This window comes from Megalobrama amblycephala, linkage group LG9 (assembly GCF_018812025.1).
Source record: "Megalobrama amblycephala isolate DHTTF-2021 linkage group LG9, ASM1881202v1, whole genome shotgun sequence".
NCBI lineage: Eukaryota > Metazoa > Chordata > Actinopteri > Cypriniformes > Xenocyprididae > Megalobrama > Megalobrama amblycephala.
The window spans coordinates 30,776,554-30,792,746 of NC_063052.1; the positions used below are offsets into that span (position 1 = coordinate 30,776,554).

The 16,193-nt window shown below is 37.5% G+C and overlaps 1 protein-coding gene across 3 annotated transcripts in view; it reads right to left on the reverse strand.

The window, feature by feature from the left end:
* pdgfrb (platelet-derived growth factor receptor, beta polypeptide) overlaps positions 1 to 16,193 on the reverse strand; it is a 53,359-nt gene that overhangs the window by 20,095 nt on the left and 17,071 nt on the right. For all 3 annotated transcript variants that reach the window (XM_048202768.1, XM_048202766.1, XM_048202767.1), the window contains 4 exons: positions 6,546 to 6,625; positions 3,028 to 3,312; positions 1,771 to 2,028; positions 1,015 to 1,145 (listed from right to left, as the gene is read on the reverse strand). In XM_048202768.1, the coding sequence (XP_048058725.1) occupies positions 1,015 to 1,145; positions 1,771 to 2,028; positions 3,028 to 3,312; positions 6,546 to 6,594 (723 nt within the window). In that variant the 5' untranslated portion in view covers positions 6,595 to 6,625. The remainder of the gene's footprint in view (positions 1 to 1,014; positions 1,146 to 1,770; positions 2,029 to 3,027; positions 3,313 to 6,545; positions 6,626 to 16,193) is intronic.

A 16,193-nucleotide genomic window follows, 5' to 3' on the forward strand; every position in this document is an offset into this window, starting at 1 on the left:
TTAGTAAATAGTGCACACGATTTAGCAAATCAAGGAAACAAATTAGTAAATAGTGTACACGATTTAGCAATTGAAGGAAACTAATTAGTAAATAATGCACACAATTTAGCAAATCGAGGGAACGAATTAGTAAATAGTGCACACGATTTAGCAAATCGAGGAAACGAATTAGTGAATTGTGTGCACGATTTAGCAAATCAAGGAAACAAATTAGTAAATAGTGCACACGATTTAGCAAATCAAGGAAAAGAATTAGTAAATAATGCACACAATTTAGCAAATCAAGGAAACGAATTAGTAAATAATGCACACGATTTAGCAAATCGAGGGAACGAATTAGTAAATAGTGCACATGATTTAGCAAATTGAGGAAACAAATTAGTGAATTGTGTGCACGATTTAGTAAATCAAGGAAACAAATTAGTAAATAGTGCACACGATTTAGCAAATCGAGGAAACAAATTGGTGAATTGTGTGCACGATTTAGCAAATCAAGGAAACAAATTGGTAAATAGTGCACCCGATTTAGCAAATCGATGAATCTAATTAATAAATAGTGCACATGATTTAGCAAATTGAGGAAACTAATTAATAAATAGTGCACATGATTTAGCAAATTGAGGAAACAAATTAGTAAATAGTGCACACGATTTAGCAAATCAAGGAAACGAATTAGTAAATAATGCACACGATTTAGCAAATTGAGGGAACGAATTAGTAAATAGTGCATATGAATGTATCTTCATTTAAGAATGTTTAGATATTAAAATCCTCAAAAATTGATATTCATTCTGCTGATGTACTTAAACTACAGCTACAAACTTGCTTTTGTCGTTTTGGCTTTTCACTTTCACAAGAGTTATCTCTTAATAAAAACACGTGTTTCTCATGACGATGGTCAGGGGAGAGGTGTGTCCGCACATCTTGAGGTGATTTCAACATGTGGAGCTTCTCACGGGAGCTCCAAGTGCTCGAACGGAAAAATTATGAAAACATTATTTTCAGCCCACTCACGTCTTTGTTGGGAAAGTCCCAGGAGAAGTAGACGAGCACCGCGCCGTGAACGGTACAGTTAACGTTCAGCGTCTCGCCCTGTTTCAGGACCGTTTTGGAGGCGTTGATGTAGGGATCCAGACCCTCGGGAGCTGAAGACATGTGTGCGAAAGAAAGAACAAAAACGGCTATTGTTTGATAGAAAACAAATCATCTGATGTGTTTACAAGGAGACTTGGTCCAATTAATGATGACACAGATAATGGAGGAGAACAGATGTGTTACACATGGGCTCTCTTCATCTTTTAACCATCGACTATGAAAAGTAAATGGTGAGCGTTTTTAACTCAGAACAGCTTCATTTAGCAAATAATTGCCTGTAATGTTGATACATGAATGGTAAATACAGTAATAAATGTCTGTAATATTGAGGCATTAGCAGACCTCGAGATAATTCATACGTATGTATAGGAAAGAAAAGTCACAAATATCTTTCTTCTATCGTTTCTTCTACATTGAAAAAATGATTTGAAGACTGCAAGCCAATCTCAATGTGCACTCAATCTTTTCTCATTCTGTATTTCATATTTAAAAGCTCTATACTCTTACTGGATGATGACTAGTGACTTGTTTAAGTCTGTTTTGATTTCTGAGAAACATCTGAGACAAAGTTGATACTTAAATGAAGCATGACTGCGAACTCCGGTAAATCTGAGAAAATATATCATCAGAGAAAATACCTTTTCAAAGTATAAAAGAGCACTTAAGCAAATATACCATATATACTGTAGACGTGGAACAAGATTGACTCTTTCTCCTCGCCGTTCAACTCTCCTTTGCATTTGTAGTTTCTGTCCTCCAGGGCGGCGGTGTAGCCCACGCTGGGGTTGTACGAGCCCTCCACCACCATCTCTGTTTCTTTATCATATAGAGTGACGTTTATCGACGGGTCCGTCACCAGACACGGGATTGTGCCTTCCTCACTCGTCTTAGTCACCATGTTGTGATCGTTCTCGAGGAACCACACCTCAGGATCTGAGGTAGACAGAATTAATGTTTGAACAAATTAATGCATGAGGGAATGAAATTATCAATTTCAATGAATGAATGAATGCATGAGTGAATGAACGAATAAATCAATAAATAAATGAATACATGAGTGAATAAATAAACAAATCATTGAATGAATGAATGCGTGAGTGAATGAACAAACAAATCAATGAATGAATGAATGCATGAGTGAATGAACGAACAAATCAATATATGAATAAATGCATGAGTGAATGAACAAACGAATGAATGAATGCATGAGGGAATGAACAAACCAATAAATGAATGAATGAATGCATGAGTGAATGAATAAACAAATGAATGAATGAATGAATGAATGAATGAATGCATGAGTGAATGAACGAATAAATTAATAAATAAATGAATACATGAGTGAGTGAATAAATAAACAAATCAGTGAATGAATGAATGCGTGAGTGAATGAATAAAGGAATGAATGAATGCATGAGTGAATGAACAAACAAATCAATATATGAATAAATGCATGAGTGAATGAACAAACGAATGAATGAATGCATGAGGGAATGAACAAACAAATCAATAAATGAATGAATGAATGCATGAGTGGATGAATAAATGAATGAATGAACAAATGAATGAATGAATGAATGAATGAATGCATGAGTGAATGAACAAACAAACCAATAAATGAATGAATGAATGAATGAATAAACAAATCAATAAATGAATTAATGCATGAGTGAATTAAACAAATCAAGAAATGAATGAATGCATGAGTGAATGTATGATTGAACAAACAAATCAATGTGAGAATCAATAAATTAGTGAATGATGACATCACTGTTTTCTACCTAAAAACATTAATGTTTCCAATGTTAACATTTACCTTTCTAATGTTAAAATGTTCAAATATAACTTGCCTTACTTGTAGTCTATCAGTATTAAATAACCAATTTTGAATATTTTTGTGAGCTCAGCACTAACACACACTGATATTCTTACCAGGCACAAAGACAGCCACCTCTCTGGTAACATTTGTCCCGTTCTCCATGCACACATAAACCCCCGTGTGTCTCCAGGTGACCTGCTCCAGACTGAGAACACTGGAGGTGGGACTTCGGCTCTCGGTGTGGAACTCCGGAACGTTCTCCTCCCGCTTGAAGCGCCAGGTGACGTTACTCCAGGCGGAGCAGGTGATGGTGAAGGAGGAGTTGATAGGGAGGACGACCTGTGGAACGTCGGGATTGAGTTCCAGACCTGAACTTCCCAGACAGAGCAGAACCAAACCTGCACACACAACACCAACAAACCAGCATTGAGCTTAGATGCAACAAACCGTATTCTGTAAAACAGGCTGCACCGCTTCCGGTTCACATCTTTTGTAAGTGCTTCATTAAATATTGAGCTGTTTTACCCAAGATGCCTTCAAAGGAGTGAGCAAAGATGAATAATATCCATTGCATATGATTTCTAAAAGTTGTTTTATTTTTCTTCTCACTAACATTTATTTAACATATATTTAAAACAAGTAAACCGGCAACAATAAAAAGAACTAGCTAGGTTAACTAATTATCTTAAAAGTCTATAGACATTGCCGTCAGTTCGTACTGCCTTTAACAATTTCTCTGATAAGCAGATGCGATGAGACCAGTTTTCCTGTTTGTTCATGTGACGTTTGGCATAAAGCCTATTCAGATTAGTAAAACTTTACTCATTACTGCTCTACGATAACTCAAGAATAATTTTGAGTAAAGTAATGTCGGGTTTCTCCATGAGAATTTTGGGATTAACAAATTCTCAAGACATTACAGACTAGTGCAGAGAAAACATCCAAAATAAGTGTTTATTTTTATTAAAATGTATGTATTTGTGTCTGTAGATTTCAGTTACAATAAGTATCCTTAAAGGCCGTGAGTTTTTTTCTCCTGCACTGATTCAGAAATCTCCACTTCAATAGCTTTCCATCCACCAAACTTTACTGTTTTATTCCTGTCTATATTCTGAAGGCTTTTACCGAGGGGTTTGCTTCTATACTGCGTTCCAAATTATTATGCAATTGACATATCAGTAAAATTTCAGTACAATAAACATTCAGATTTTAGTTTTTCTAAGAAAATGTTTGTTTGTTTATTTATCCATGTCTTTTTAGATAATTGGTATCAATCTCAGACAAAATAATTTGCCAGATCTATGGAAACCCTACTTAGAGGTTGTTCCACATTATTAAGCAAGTCACAGTTCTCATGCAATATGGGGAGGAAGAAAGATCTTTCTGAAGATGAAAAGCATGAAATGGTGCAATGTTGTGCAAAAGGCATGAAAACAACTAATATTGTGTGAAACTGAATGGAGATTATCGAATTATCATAAGATTTGTGAGTGATTTAGAGCACAGCAGAACTCGGTCAGATAGAGGCTTATTAATGAAAGTTCCTATCAAAAAAATGTATTGTATTAAAAGGGCAGCTATAAAAAAAGCCAGTGTTGAGCAGCAAACAGGTATTTGAAGCTCCTGGTGTCTCTGGAGTCTCAAGAAGCTCTCCATGCAGGCTGGCAGTTGTGCGTAAAGATGCATTTTAGACACCACTATCCAAACCTAACAAAGAGAAACATTTACAGTGGGTGTAGAAATAAATTTTCAAACAGTTTTATTGCTGTGGTGTTTTTTTGCAGCATGGGATAGTGCATAGTGCATTGTACAATAGTGTATTGTACTATGCACTATCCTCCTTTTTATACCATAGCTGAAAATGGCTAGTTATGAACTCCACATATCTTGCAAAAGTCATTTTAATACCCTCCATCTCACTTCCCAGTATTCCAGCCCAAATCATCACCCACTAGCTCCTTGCTGACGTCGCAGTCTTGTTGGAACATGGTGGCCATTCACCAACCATCCAGAAATCCATCCATTTAGACCATCCATTGTAGTACGGCATTAGTCAGTGAATAAAACTATTTTAAAATGAGTCTTCATGTATTTCTAAACCCACTGTAAATGTTTCTCTTTGTGAGGTTTGGTTTGGAGTGGCTGAAATGCATCTTTAAGCACAACTGCCAGCCTGCATGGAGTTTCTTGAGACTCCAGAGGCACCAGCAGCTTCAAATACCTGTTTGCTGCTCAACACTGGCTTTTTTTTTATAGCTGCCCTTTTAATACAATACATTTTTTTGACAGGAACTTTCCTCAATAAGCCTTTATCTGACCGAGTTCTGCTGTGCTCTAAATCACTCACAAATCTTATGATAATTCGATAATCTCCATTCAGTTTCACACAATATTAGTTGTTTTCATGCCTTTTGCACGACATTGCACCATGTCATGCTTTTCATCTTCAGAAAGATCTTTCTTCCTCCCCATATTTCATGAGAACTGTGACTTGCTTAATAATGTGGAACAACCTCTAAGTAGGGTTTCCATAGATCTGGCAAATTATTTTGTCTGAGATTGATACCAGTTATCTAAAAAGACATGGATAAATAAACGAACAAACATTTTCTTAGAAAAACTAAAATCTGAATGTTTATTGTACTGAAATCTTACTGATTTGTCTCTTGCATAATAATTTGGAACGCAGTGTATATGATTGACATTTTAATACTAAAGCATAGTGGAAATGTATTTTTTAATGGCAGTGTTTTCTGATTTATGGAGTGATAAAAAAAAGAAAAGAAATCCAAAATATCTTCCGTAAAAACCTTTAACTCTAACATGTCGACAAAATGTAACTTGAAGAAGAATTTGAACCTGGCTTTTTCCAATGTTCAGATTTCTTTGCAAATGTATGCAAATTAGTGCATTTTTTTAATTAGATATTAATTAATTACACATTACATTTCAGAAATATTTTAATACAAAACAATTGTCCTAATACAATCAACAGGGGAAGCATGATGATATCTACCAGTTGTCTTGCCTTAAAGGGATAGTTCACCCAAAAATGAAAATTACCCCATGATTTATTCACCCTCAAGCCATCCTAGGAGTATATGACTTTCTTCTTTCAGACGAACACAATCGGAGTTAAAAAATATCCTGGCTTTTCTAAGCTTTATAATGGTTGTGATTAGAGCCCAAAAAAGTCCATCCATCCATCATCGATAAAAATGTACTCCACGCAGCTCCAGGGGGTTAATAACAAAAGTAACGAGCTTACGGCGCAACAAGTGTTAACTTTTGGCTGAAAGAAGATAGTTATAGACGCATAGAATGGATTGATGGTAAGTAAATTATGCGGTAATTTTCATTTTGGGGTGAACTAACCCTTTAAAACAGGTTTTTAAGTTACAATATATCTTCATGTGAGAATCTAGATAAATTAGTTTTCCAAAACGGTTAGTGTTTCAGGAATTTTAATTGCTTTTAATAACCGAAAGTGTCAAATAAGCAACAAAATAATGTTTTTTTAATTTCTCTACATTAAACACAGAAGACACTGAGGTTCAGGCATGAATAAACTAAGCTTTAGGTCGGGTTTATTTGGTTAAGTCATTATTTTGGGGTTTGTTTAGTCTGTTACCTGTTGTCATGGCAGTCAGTTGGAACCGGCTGATGGTGAAACTCTTCATGCTGTCTTCCAGAGAAGGACACGTTTAGACTCTGCAGATGGAGGAAAAACAACTCAGGATTGATTCGCCTCAAAGCCAAAGGAAACAGCAACCTTACACAACTTACCTCAACATTTATTTTTACAAAAGAGAATATTTCTCAGTATTCCTCTAGTGAAGTCCTTTTAAAAACTCATGCGCATGAAAGAATATACAAAGAGTTCCTGACTATATTTCCATGACATGATCTTTAATTTTCTTGCATATCTTCATTCAACTGACTGGATGTGAAACGCTGTGTGGAATAACACACGGGCCGCTTCTCACACAGGCTTCAGAGAGGGACGCACATGCCTGACTGCACACAAACAGAAGCATGTTTCACAAACGCTGTTATTGTTGCATTTTTCACTGCGGCACATTCAGTGACATCTACTGCACTCACAATGAGCTTCCCAACAAAACAACAGCTTCATACAAATTAAATTAAATTAGTAAAATATATTCATGCATTATTTGTATGATATAAACAAAGAAATAAATAACATAACATAAAGTTAAAAAGTAAATAAAAATAAAATGAAAAATGAATGAATGAATACACAAACAAACATAAATCAATTTAAGAATTAATAATTAAATGCATGCATGAGTAAAGGAATGAACAAATCAATATGAGAATCAATAAATGAATGAAAGTGTGAGTGAATGAACAAATTAATCAATGTAAGGAATCAAAAAATGAATCAATGCAAGAGTGAATGAATGAATCAATGTGAGAATCGATAAATTAATGAATCTGTGAGTAAATGGAAAAACTAGTCAATGTATGAATAAATAAAAATAAACAATATCATGAAATGAATAAAATAAAAGAATGAATATAAAAAAATTATAATAAAAATAAAATAAAAAATATAAATTAAAATAAGTAAAATAAAAAAAATAATTCAAGCACAAATGCTGCAGAATGACGTACACACTTAACTTGAATACTAATTTTTAAAACTTCATTTTGATCACATCAAAAAATATCATCATACCTCTGAAGTGTAAGACTTTAGCACCATTTATTTACAGAAAGCCTTTGAGTATCTGTAGGTGCTTTTGAAAGCACAAATAAACATTAAAGTTTACATGATCTGTCTAATTATGAGAGATCTGATCCCTTTTAAGGTGTTCTAGGGGTCAGTCATAGAGGTCAGAGGTCAAAATGAGCCAAATCCACCAGGATGTGGGTGTGTGTGTGTGTGTGTGTAAGTAAACACTAGGGTTGATGGGATGGGGTTGTTGTGGATGGAAATGGATGGATGGGTGGGGTGAGGTGGGGGTGGGTGTTTTGGAGGTCTGGAAACAGTTAAAGCTGGATCACTGGGTGCAAAACCAGGGTGGGAAAAACCAGAGAGGGCGGAAGAAGAACATATCGCGGAGAAGAGGCGGAGGGCAAAAAAGCGGAGGAGGAACCCTTCGAGGGAGTCACTGGAAAAAGAGCGAAATGCATAACTCTGGAGAAATGAGCTCTTAACTCGTTAAATATGTTTGGTAGGGTGATCTAATCATTGGTATTTTTAGCCACACAATGAAACTCGAAGTTCTCAAGTGTTGCTTCATGAAATAAAGCAGATTTCAGGATGAAATCATCTTTTTGCTCTCATAAACTTTAATATATTTGCATACTCGCATAGTATAGTTCTGATGTTTACTCTACTGTTCAACTGAAAGGTCTAATACAGTTTAACACATACACTTCATACTGAAAACATTTTCCGACCAGTCAATAAGTAATAATTTGCTGTCGAGTCTTTTAAAAATATCATCACTATCTCACCAGAGCAATCAAAATCAAGCATCCCACACAAATCCTGTGAGATGCCCATTAAGGCTCTCTCTCTCGTCACTAATATACTGCCAGAGGAAAAACGCAGTTCATAAAATGCTGCTGGTCCCTCAGGAGCGACATACAGAACAGAACAAGGAGCCTTGAGTGCTGTTATAGTTGCTTTAGGAGGAGTTTGTGCAATGTGTATTCCCAGAAAAGACTTGGAAACTTTCTCATGATCTCCGATACACAGGGGACGTTGACAGAGACCCCAGGAGTCATGCTTACACACACATACACATGACTGTGAGTCAATGAACTATTTAAGTCCTTCTGAAGATGCATAAAACTGAAGGAATCAAACAGTCAATGCAAATAAAAATAGGCCATTTTAAAATGAGAAGCATCAGGTCTGTAAGCTGCAGTTACTTTTCTAGTTTTAGAATGTGCTGAACCCTCTGAAAGCTGCAGTGAGACCAAGAGCACCAGAAAAAAACATAACATCTGAAAAAAGGCAAGATGAATACGGTGGAATATTTCGCTGCCAAGCAGCCCAGCAATGAAAAGAGCTCTGAATCAAACCCTTTCAGAGGGAGAGAGAGAGAAACACTGGCTAAAAAACACAGAAGAAGAAGAAGAATATGAAAGACTAAAGAACGGTAGCTCTGAAGGAAAGAGAGAGAGGCCAGAATGAGGCTGAGGTGGTCCATGTCAGAACGGGCTCTTTTTCATGCTAACATCTCTCTGGGCTCTAGAAAAGCTTCACTGTGGCCAACCTGCGTCAGAAAGACCACAGACTCATGCAGGAGCCGTCAGATTGCTGAAAAGAGCTCATGCAAAAAACAATTATGCATTAGATTAGGGAAATCTAATGCTGCCATTGTCATCCACCCTCATCTGGTACTGTAGACTTCAACATTAAATTAGCATTTATGATAGAAACACCAGCTATACAACATGAAAAGTCAGAAATCCTTTATCAATGCAGGTGAGATCAGAGTATACCTGCTTTGGGTGGTTGCCAGGGTGTTGCTATGCAGTTGCTACAGCATTCTAAGCATTTAGTGTTGCTATGTTTTTAAGGTGTTCTAGGTGGTTGCTAAGGCATTCTAAGCATTTTACAGTGTTGCTTTGTGCTTTTTAAGATGTACTGGGTGGTTGCCAGGGCATTATTATGTGAGAGCTAAGGTGTTCTAAGCATTTTGTAGTGTTGCTGTGCGGTTTTAAGGTGTACTGGGTGGTTGCTAGGGCGTTACTATACATGTGCTAAGGTGTTCTACGCATTTTTGATTGTTGCTGTGCGGTTTTAAGGTGTTCTGGGTGGTTGCCAGGGCGTTACTATGCATGTACTAAGGTATTTTAGAGTGTTGCTGTGTGGTTTTAAGGTGTTCTGGGTGGTTATCAGCTTGTTGCTCTTAGTTGCCAAGGTTCTAGTTGTTTCATTTTAGAGAGTTGCTGTGCAGTTTAAACAATATTCTGGGTGGTTGCCAAGGTGTTGCTATGCAGCTGCTACGGCATTAAAAAAAACTTGATAGTGCTGCAACATGTATTTTTTTTAAGGTGTTCTGGGTGGCTGATTGGGCATTCTAAGCATTTTATAGTGTTTCTATGTGCTTTGTAAGATGTTCTGGGTGGTTACCAGGGTGTTACTATGCATGTGCTGAGGTGTTTTAAGCATTTTAGAGTGTTGCTGTGTGGTTTTAAGGTGTTCTGGGTGGTTACCATGGTGTTGCTATGCAGTTTCTAAGGCGCTGTAAGCATTTTAGAGTGTTGCTATGTGATTTTTAAGGCATTCTGGGTGGTTGCTAAGTAGTTTCTTACTGTGCGTTCACACCACCTCCAGCAAGAGCGTCAAAATTCACCTTGGCTGCCCTGCCAACAATGCTTTACTGTGCGTTCAAACCGCCGTTGGCGGGAGGGTCAAAGTAAATGACAAGTTGTGGCAACCAATCGGAATCCTCTCAAGCAAGGACCTCTACATTCAGATCGGTTGCCACTGAACCGCGTCATGGCTCATTACAATAAAGTTGAACTTGCTCTCACAGTCCAAGACGCGTCCACGCCGCTCTCGCCGGTGTGAACGCATAGTTACTGTCTGAAGATACTAGTTATAGTGATGATTGAGTCTAAAAGCTCTATCATGCTATCATGATATATTGGTTTACTTAATGTAAACAGATGTGGCGTCCACTGAGTGTCCTTAGAGTGTGTGTATGTGTGTGTGTGTGTGGGTGTTGAGATGGGAACGGCGTGCTCGTCTGACCCTTCCCAGCATCCCGATCTCCTGCTAACACTCTCAAACGTGTCATTTTGTGACACAACAGATACATGCCAGAATTCCCAGCAGACGTCACACGGCTTCCGCAAGGACCGTCGTTCTTGCACCCATATAAACTATCCCCGAGCTGCTCGTCTCTGCTGGGATTATCTTTATACGGGAGATTGTTTTCCTTAAACATCTGGCAGCGCCGCACTGATGAAGTGGGAGCCAGTTGGGGGGGGGGGGGGGGGTCACCAAAACTGCCGTCTGTTCTTCTGCACAGGCTCCTGGGAAACATACGCAGCCTTGAAAGAAAAGTGGAAAAAGAAAAACAAAGGCACTGAGAAAAGAAACAATTTTAGATGTTGTTCTTCGCATTCAGCTGCAGGGCCTCCTTCTTCCTGTGTGTGTTCGGGAACATGTGTATAGATTCAGCGTGGGTGTGTGAGAGACATGCAGACCACCAAGTCCAGGAATAACGCACACATACTTGAATAAAACCATCCGAAAATCCCCCTCGGACAGCCGGAGCTCCTTAAAAGTTGCGAAAAACACTGTGCGTCTGCTGCTGTGCCCTCCGTGTGGTGATGAGACATCATATTCACAGTACAACAGAACCACATTAAGGGAACTAGACACAGGAACTAGACTATGCACTTTTAAAAAAGTATCACTAGAGACATTCCTTGAGGATTTGAATTTCTATTATCTATGCACTTTTTGTTTGTCTGTTTCTGTGAATGCATATACAATACATGTTTTTCTCTTCTGTTATGCACATTGTCAACACAGTTATAAAAATCTGCTATATAAATAAAGCCTTGCTTACTATCTGTTCTAGGTGGTTGCCAGGGTGTTGCTAAGCAGTTGCCAACGCGTTCTGAGTGGATGTTTGACAATGCTAGATAAAGCATTTCCTATGCTATTTTGGGTTGATCGCAGTTGCTAGGGCGTTGCTAGGGAGTTGCTAGGGTGTTTTAGTATAAACATCTCAGACAATGTTGACTCGAAGCTCCATTAAAAGGATATTTGACCCAAAACAGATAATTTATTCACCATCATGCCATTCTAAACCTGTATTTCTTTCTTCTCCAGAACTCAAAAGAAATACAGGTGCTGGTCATATAATTAGAATATTGTGAAAAAGTTCATTTTTTTATTGTAAATTATTTTAAAAAATGAAACTTTCATTTATACTAGATTCCCTACATGTAAAGTAAAACATTTCAAAAGTTTTTTTTTTTAAATTTGTTGATTAGAGCATACAGCTAATGAAAGTCCAAAATCCAGTATCCCAAAATATTAGAATATTTACATTTGAGTTTCATTAAATGAACATCCCTACAGTATAAATTTCGGGTTTCTCTTGTTCCTTGAAACCACACTAATGGGGAAGACTGCTGACTTGGCAATGGTCCAGGAGACAATCATTGACACCCTCCACAAAGAGAGTAAGTCACAGAAGGTCATTACTGAATGGGGTGGCTGTTTACTGATGTATCAAAGCATATTAAATGCAAAGTTGACTAGAAGGAAGAAATTGGGTAGGCAAAGGTGCACAAGCAACAGGGATGACCGCAAGCTTGAGAATACTGTCAAGTAAAGCCGATTCAAACACCTGGGAAAGCTTCACAATGAGTCAACTGAAGCCGGAGTCAGTGCATCAAGAGTCACCACACTCAGACATCTTCAGGAAAAGGACTACCAAGCCACTTCTGAAACAGAAACAACATCAGAAGCATCTTACCTGGGCTAAGGAGGAAAAGAACTGGACAGTGAACAGTGGTCGAAAGTCCTCTTTTCAGATAAAAGTAAATTTTGCATTTCATGTTGAAATCATGGTCCCAGAGTCTGAAGGAAGACTGGAGAGGCACAGAATCCAAGCTGCTTGAAGTCTAGTGGGAAGTTTCTGAAGTTAGTAATGATTTGGGGGGCCGTGACGTCTGCTGGTGTTGGTCCATTGTGTTTTATCAAGTGCAAAGTCAATGCAGCCATCTTCCAGGAGATTTTGGAGCACTTTATGCTTCCATCTGCTGACAAGCTTCATGGAGATGCTGATTTCCTTTTCCAGCAGGACTTTAGCACCTGCCCACAGTGCAAAAACCACTTCCAAGTGGTTTGCTGACCATGATATTACTGTGTTTTATTGGCCAGCCAACATGCCTGACCCCTGAATCTATGGGATATTTTCAAGAGAAAGATGAGAAACAGTCGATCCAAAAATATACAGATGATCTGAAGGCTCAATAGTGCCTCAGCAGTGCCACAGGCTGATCACTTCCATGCCACACTTCACTGATGCTGTAATTTGTGCTAGGAGCAAGTCATTTGCTGTAATATGTGCTGCCGACCAAGTATTGAGTGTACAAATGAACATACTTTAAAGAACTTGAACTTTTCTGTTTTGAAAATCCATTTTTTATTGATCTTAGGAAATATTCTAATATTTTGAGATACTGGATTTTGGACTTTCGTGAGCTGTACGCTCTAATCATCAGAATTCAAAAAAAAAAAAACAACTTTTGAAATGTTTTACTTTACATGTAGGGAATCTAGAATATATGAAAGTTTCATTTTTAAAAATAATTTACAATAAAAAAAATGAACTTTTTCATGATATTCTAATTATATGACCAGCACCTGTACTTTAAAGAATGTTAGGGTTCAAACAACATTCACTTTCATTGTATGCACACACACACACACACACACACACACACACACACACACACAAAAACACTGGGATATTTTTCCACAAAAGAAAGAAAGCCATACATGTTTGAAATACCGAGAGAGCTTAAGTAAATAATGACATAATGATCATTTTGAGAGAACAATCACTTTAAGTCTCCTGAAAAATGAAAGACAACATGTGAGCAATAACACCTTTAGAGGTGTAAAGTATTTGAGTAATAGTTCTTCATTACTATATGCATTAAATAACCATAGAATGAATCAAAATAAGAAAATCTCTGTTTCTTGTTTTCAAACTCAATTTTTAAGTAGTTAAGTAAAATCTTTTTTGGCTAGATACTTAAAGGTGCAATAAACGATTTCTGAGAAACGATTTTGAAAGTGGATTGGACCCTGCACCACAACACATTTATAGCCAATCAGCAGTAAGGGGGCGTATACACCCATTAGGGGGAGGTGCATGTGTTGCATAGCATGCTTGTGAATTTGGGGGTGGAGCTATCAAGATAGGGTAGGGGCGTGTTTATTTTGGCGATTTCAAATATCAACAGCACTTCTCAGAAATCGCTTACTGCACTTTTAAGACTTGAGTAAAAATATTTGACGCACTTTAAAGTCGGCTTTATAGCCTTTTCTTCCCTATTGTGACATATATTCGAGTGAAACTATTTCTCGAACAAGAAAAAAAATGTAGGACGGGACTTGATTTTGTCCAATGGAATCGGATGGTTGTGGTTTGCTATTGGTGGATCTCATGTGAGTGACATGTTGCCCCACCCTCACGTTACTAAACACATCATCAGAGAAGAGACGTCACTGCAAGAGTTAGAGGAAATTATTTTAGGGCATGTGAATTAAAATAAAATAATGATGTGAACGAATAGTCATTCATAATAAACACTGAAATATTCCATTTAAAAAAAAACAAATTGTCAATTTTGATTTCAATACAACTTTAACTTAAGTACAGTTTCTCAGTTCTTTTTACACCTCTGAACATCTTCCTTAGTTCAAACACCTTTAAAACAGAGTCAGCTGATTTGATGACCTGCACATACATTAAGTGTATGGAGCTCTAATGGTCTTCAAGAGTACTTCCCTCTCTCTACGAACACTGGCAGTAAATCCCGCAGCGAGAGGACTGGCCCCAAACCATTCATCACATCTAATCTCATAGTACAAAAGGTTCACAGGCTCTTATCGCTAGTTATGAAAAAAACAGAATGGTCTCAGGCCAAACACAGAGATGGTTATCTATCTGGAGGACGGCCAGCTCCTACACGTGTGCACTCACATTCATAACTCTCATCGCGTCTTCCTGTTCTCGATTAGCGTTTATTAAAGGTGGGCGCTGCTTTAGGATCAGCCCTCCCAGAGCTAAACTTTTGGCACAGGCTGTGGGAAAACTGATCCAGTGTATCCCTGTTAAAATAAACGTTTCTCTTTTTCTATCCCTGCTTTCCCCTGGGATGATGAGACGGTGATGCCCCAAACCACCCAATCCCCAAATCCCCATCAACTCCCTCAGGGAACAACAAAACACTACTGGCGGAAGTTTTCAGATATATCGTAACTTTAAAATGGAAAACAAAGACAAACACCAATTTGCATTATTAGTTGAATCTTGTTAAGATCTGTAATATGATTCAAAGACTTTTTACTGCATTGTAAAACCCAACAAGTTAGGCTAACTCTTTTCAGTTGAGGAAACCGATTACCTCAATCCGTTTAAAGTGTTAATTCACACAAAAATAAAAGCTCTGTCATCATAACTCACCCTCATGTTGTTGAAGATATTTGTGTGATTTCCAACATGAGATGCAGAAAAAAAAGAAGAAGATAAAAGCAAAGCATTCCAAGCATTGTTTCGCACTTTCCAGAACAACATCCACTCCCCATTTCAAGCTGTTTTATTAAAAAGAATGTTTCGGCTGTTTTATTAAAAAAATTATTTTGTTTTGTTTTGTTTTGGGGTTTTTTTGTTGTTGTTTTTTTGCCAAACCTAAACCTAAACTTAAACTTGCCCTGATGTTTAAAAGTGGACCTATTATGCCCTTTTCCAAAGTCTTGATTTTGTTTTTGGGCTCTATTAGAATAGGTTTTAATGCTTGAATGTTCAATAAAACACATTATTTTTCATATATTTGACAGCTCCTCTCTTCCCAATCTGTCAGTAATGCACTGTTTAGTTCATGTCTACATTAAACCCCTCCTTCCGAAAAACGCAATCGGCTGGACCAGTGTGTTGTGATTGGTCAAGCGCTTTGATCATGATTCTGAAATGTCACGGCCCTTACCATAACCACAAATTTCAACACACTACCAACTAACTCAACCAGGCCTTGCCCCAGTTTTTTTGCATATGCCTTGGATGGGAATTATTTAAATGAGGAATATTGTGACGTGTTCATTCCGGAACTCAAGACTACAATCGAGGCATTTCAGGGAGTTTAGAAACAGAGTGCACTGATATAGAGAATAACTTCCGCTGGAGTGACTTTGTGCTTTGTCAATTTGCAGACCTTTTTCATGCTCAAACAGCAACATTACACACTAAAGCAAGTTGAAAATGTAAAAAAGCATAATAGGACCTAATTAAGAAAAAGATAACCACACACACTAAATGAAATGGAAAAAACAACAACACTCAATTACTTGCACAACAACGCCACAGGAAATGGTTCAGCACAAACTCAAAACATTGAGGGAAAACTAGAAACAAAGACCAGAGATGGGGATTGTTGTCATTTCTGAGATGAGTGGATGAACTGTAACTGTATTTTATTTCTACAGCATGTACTGCTTTTCTACTACTGCATGTTTTCTTTTTTCTACAGACTGTTTCAT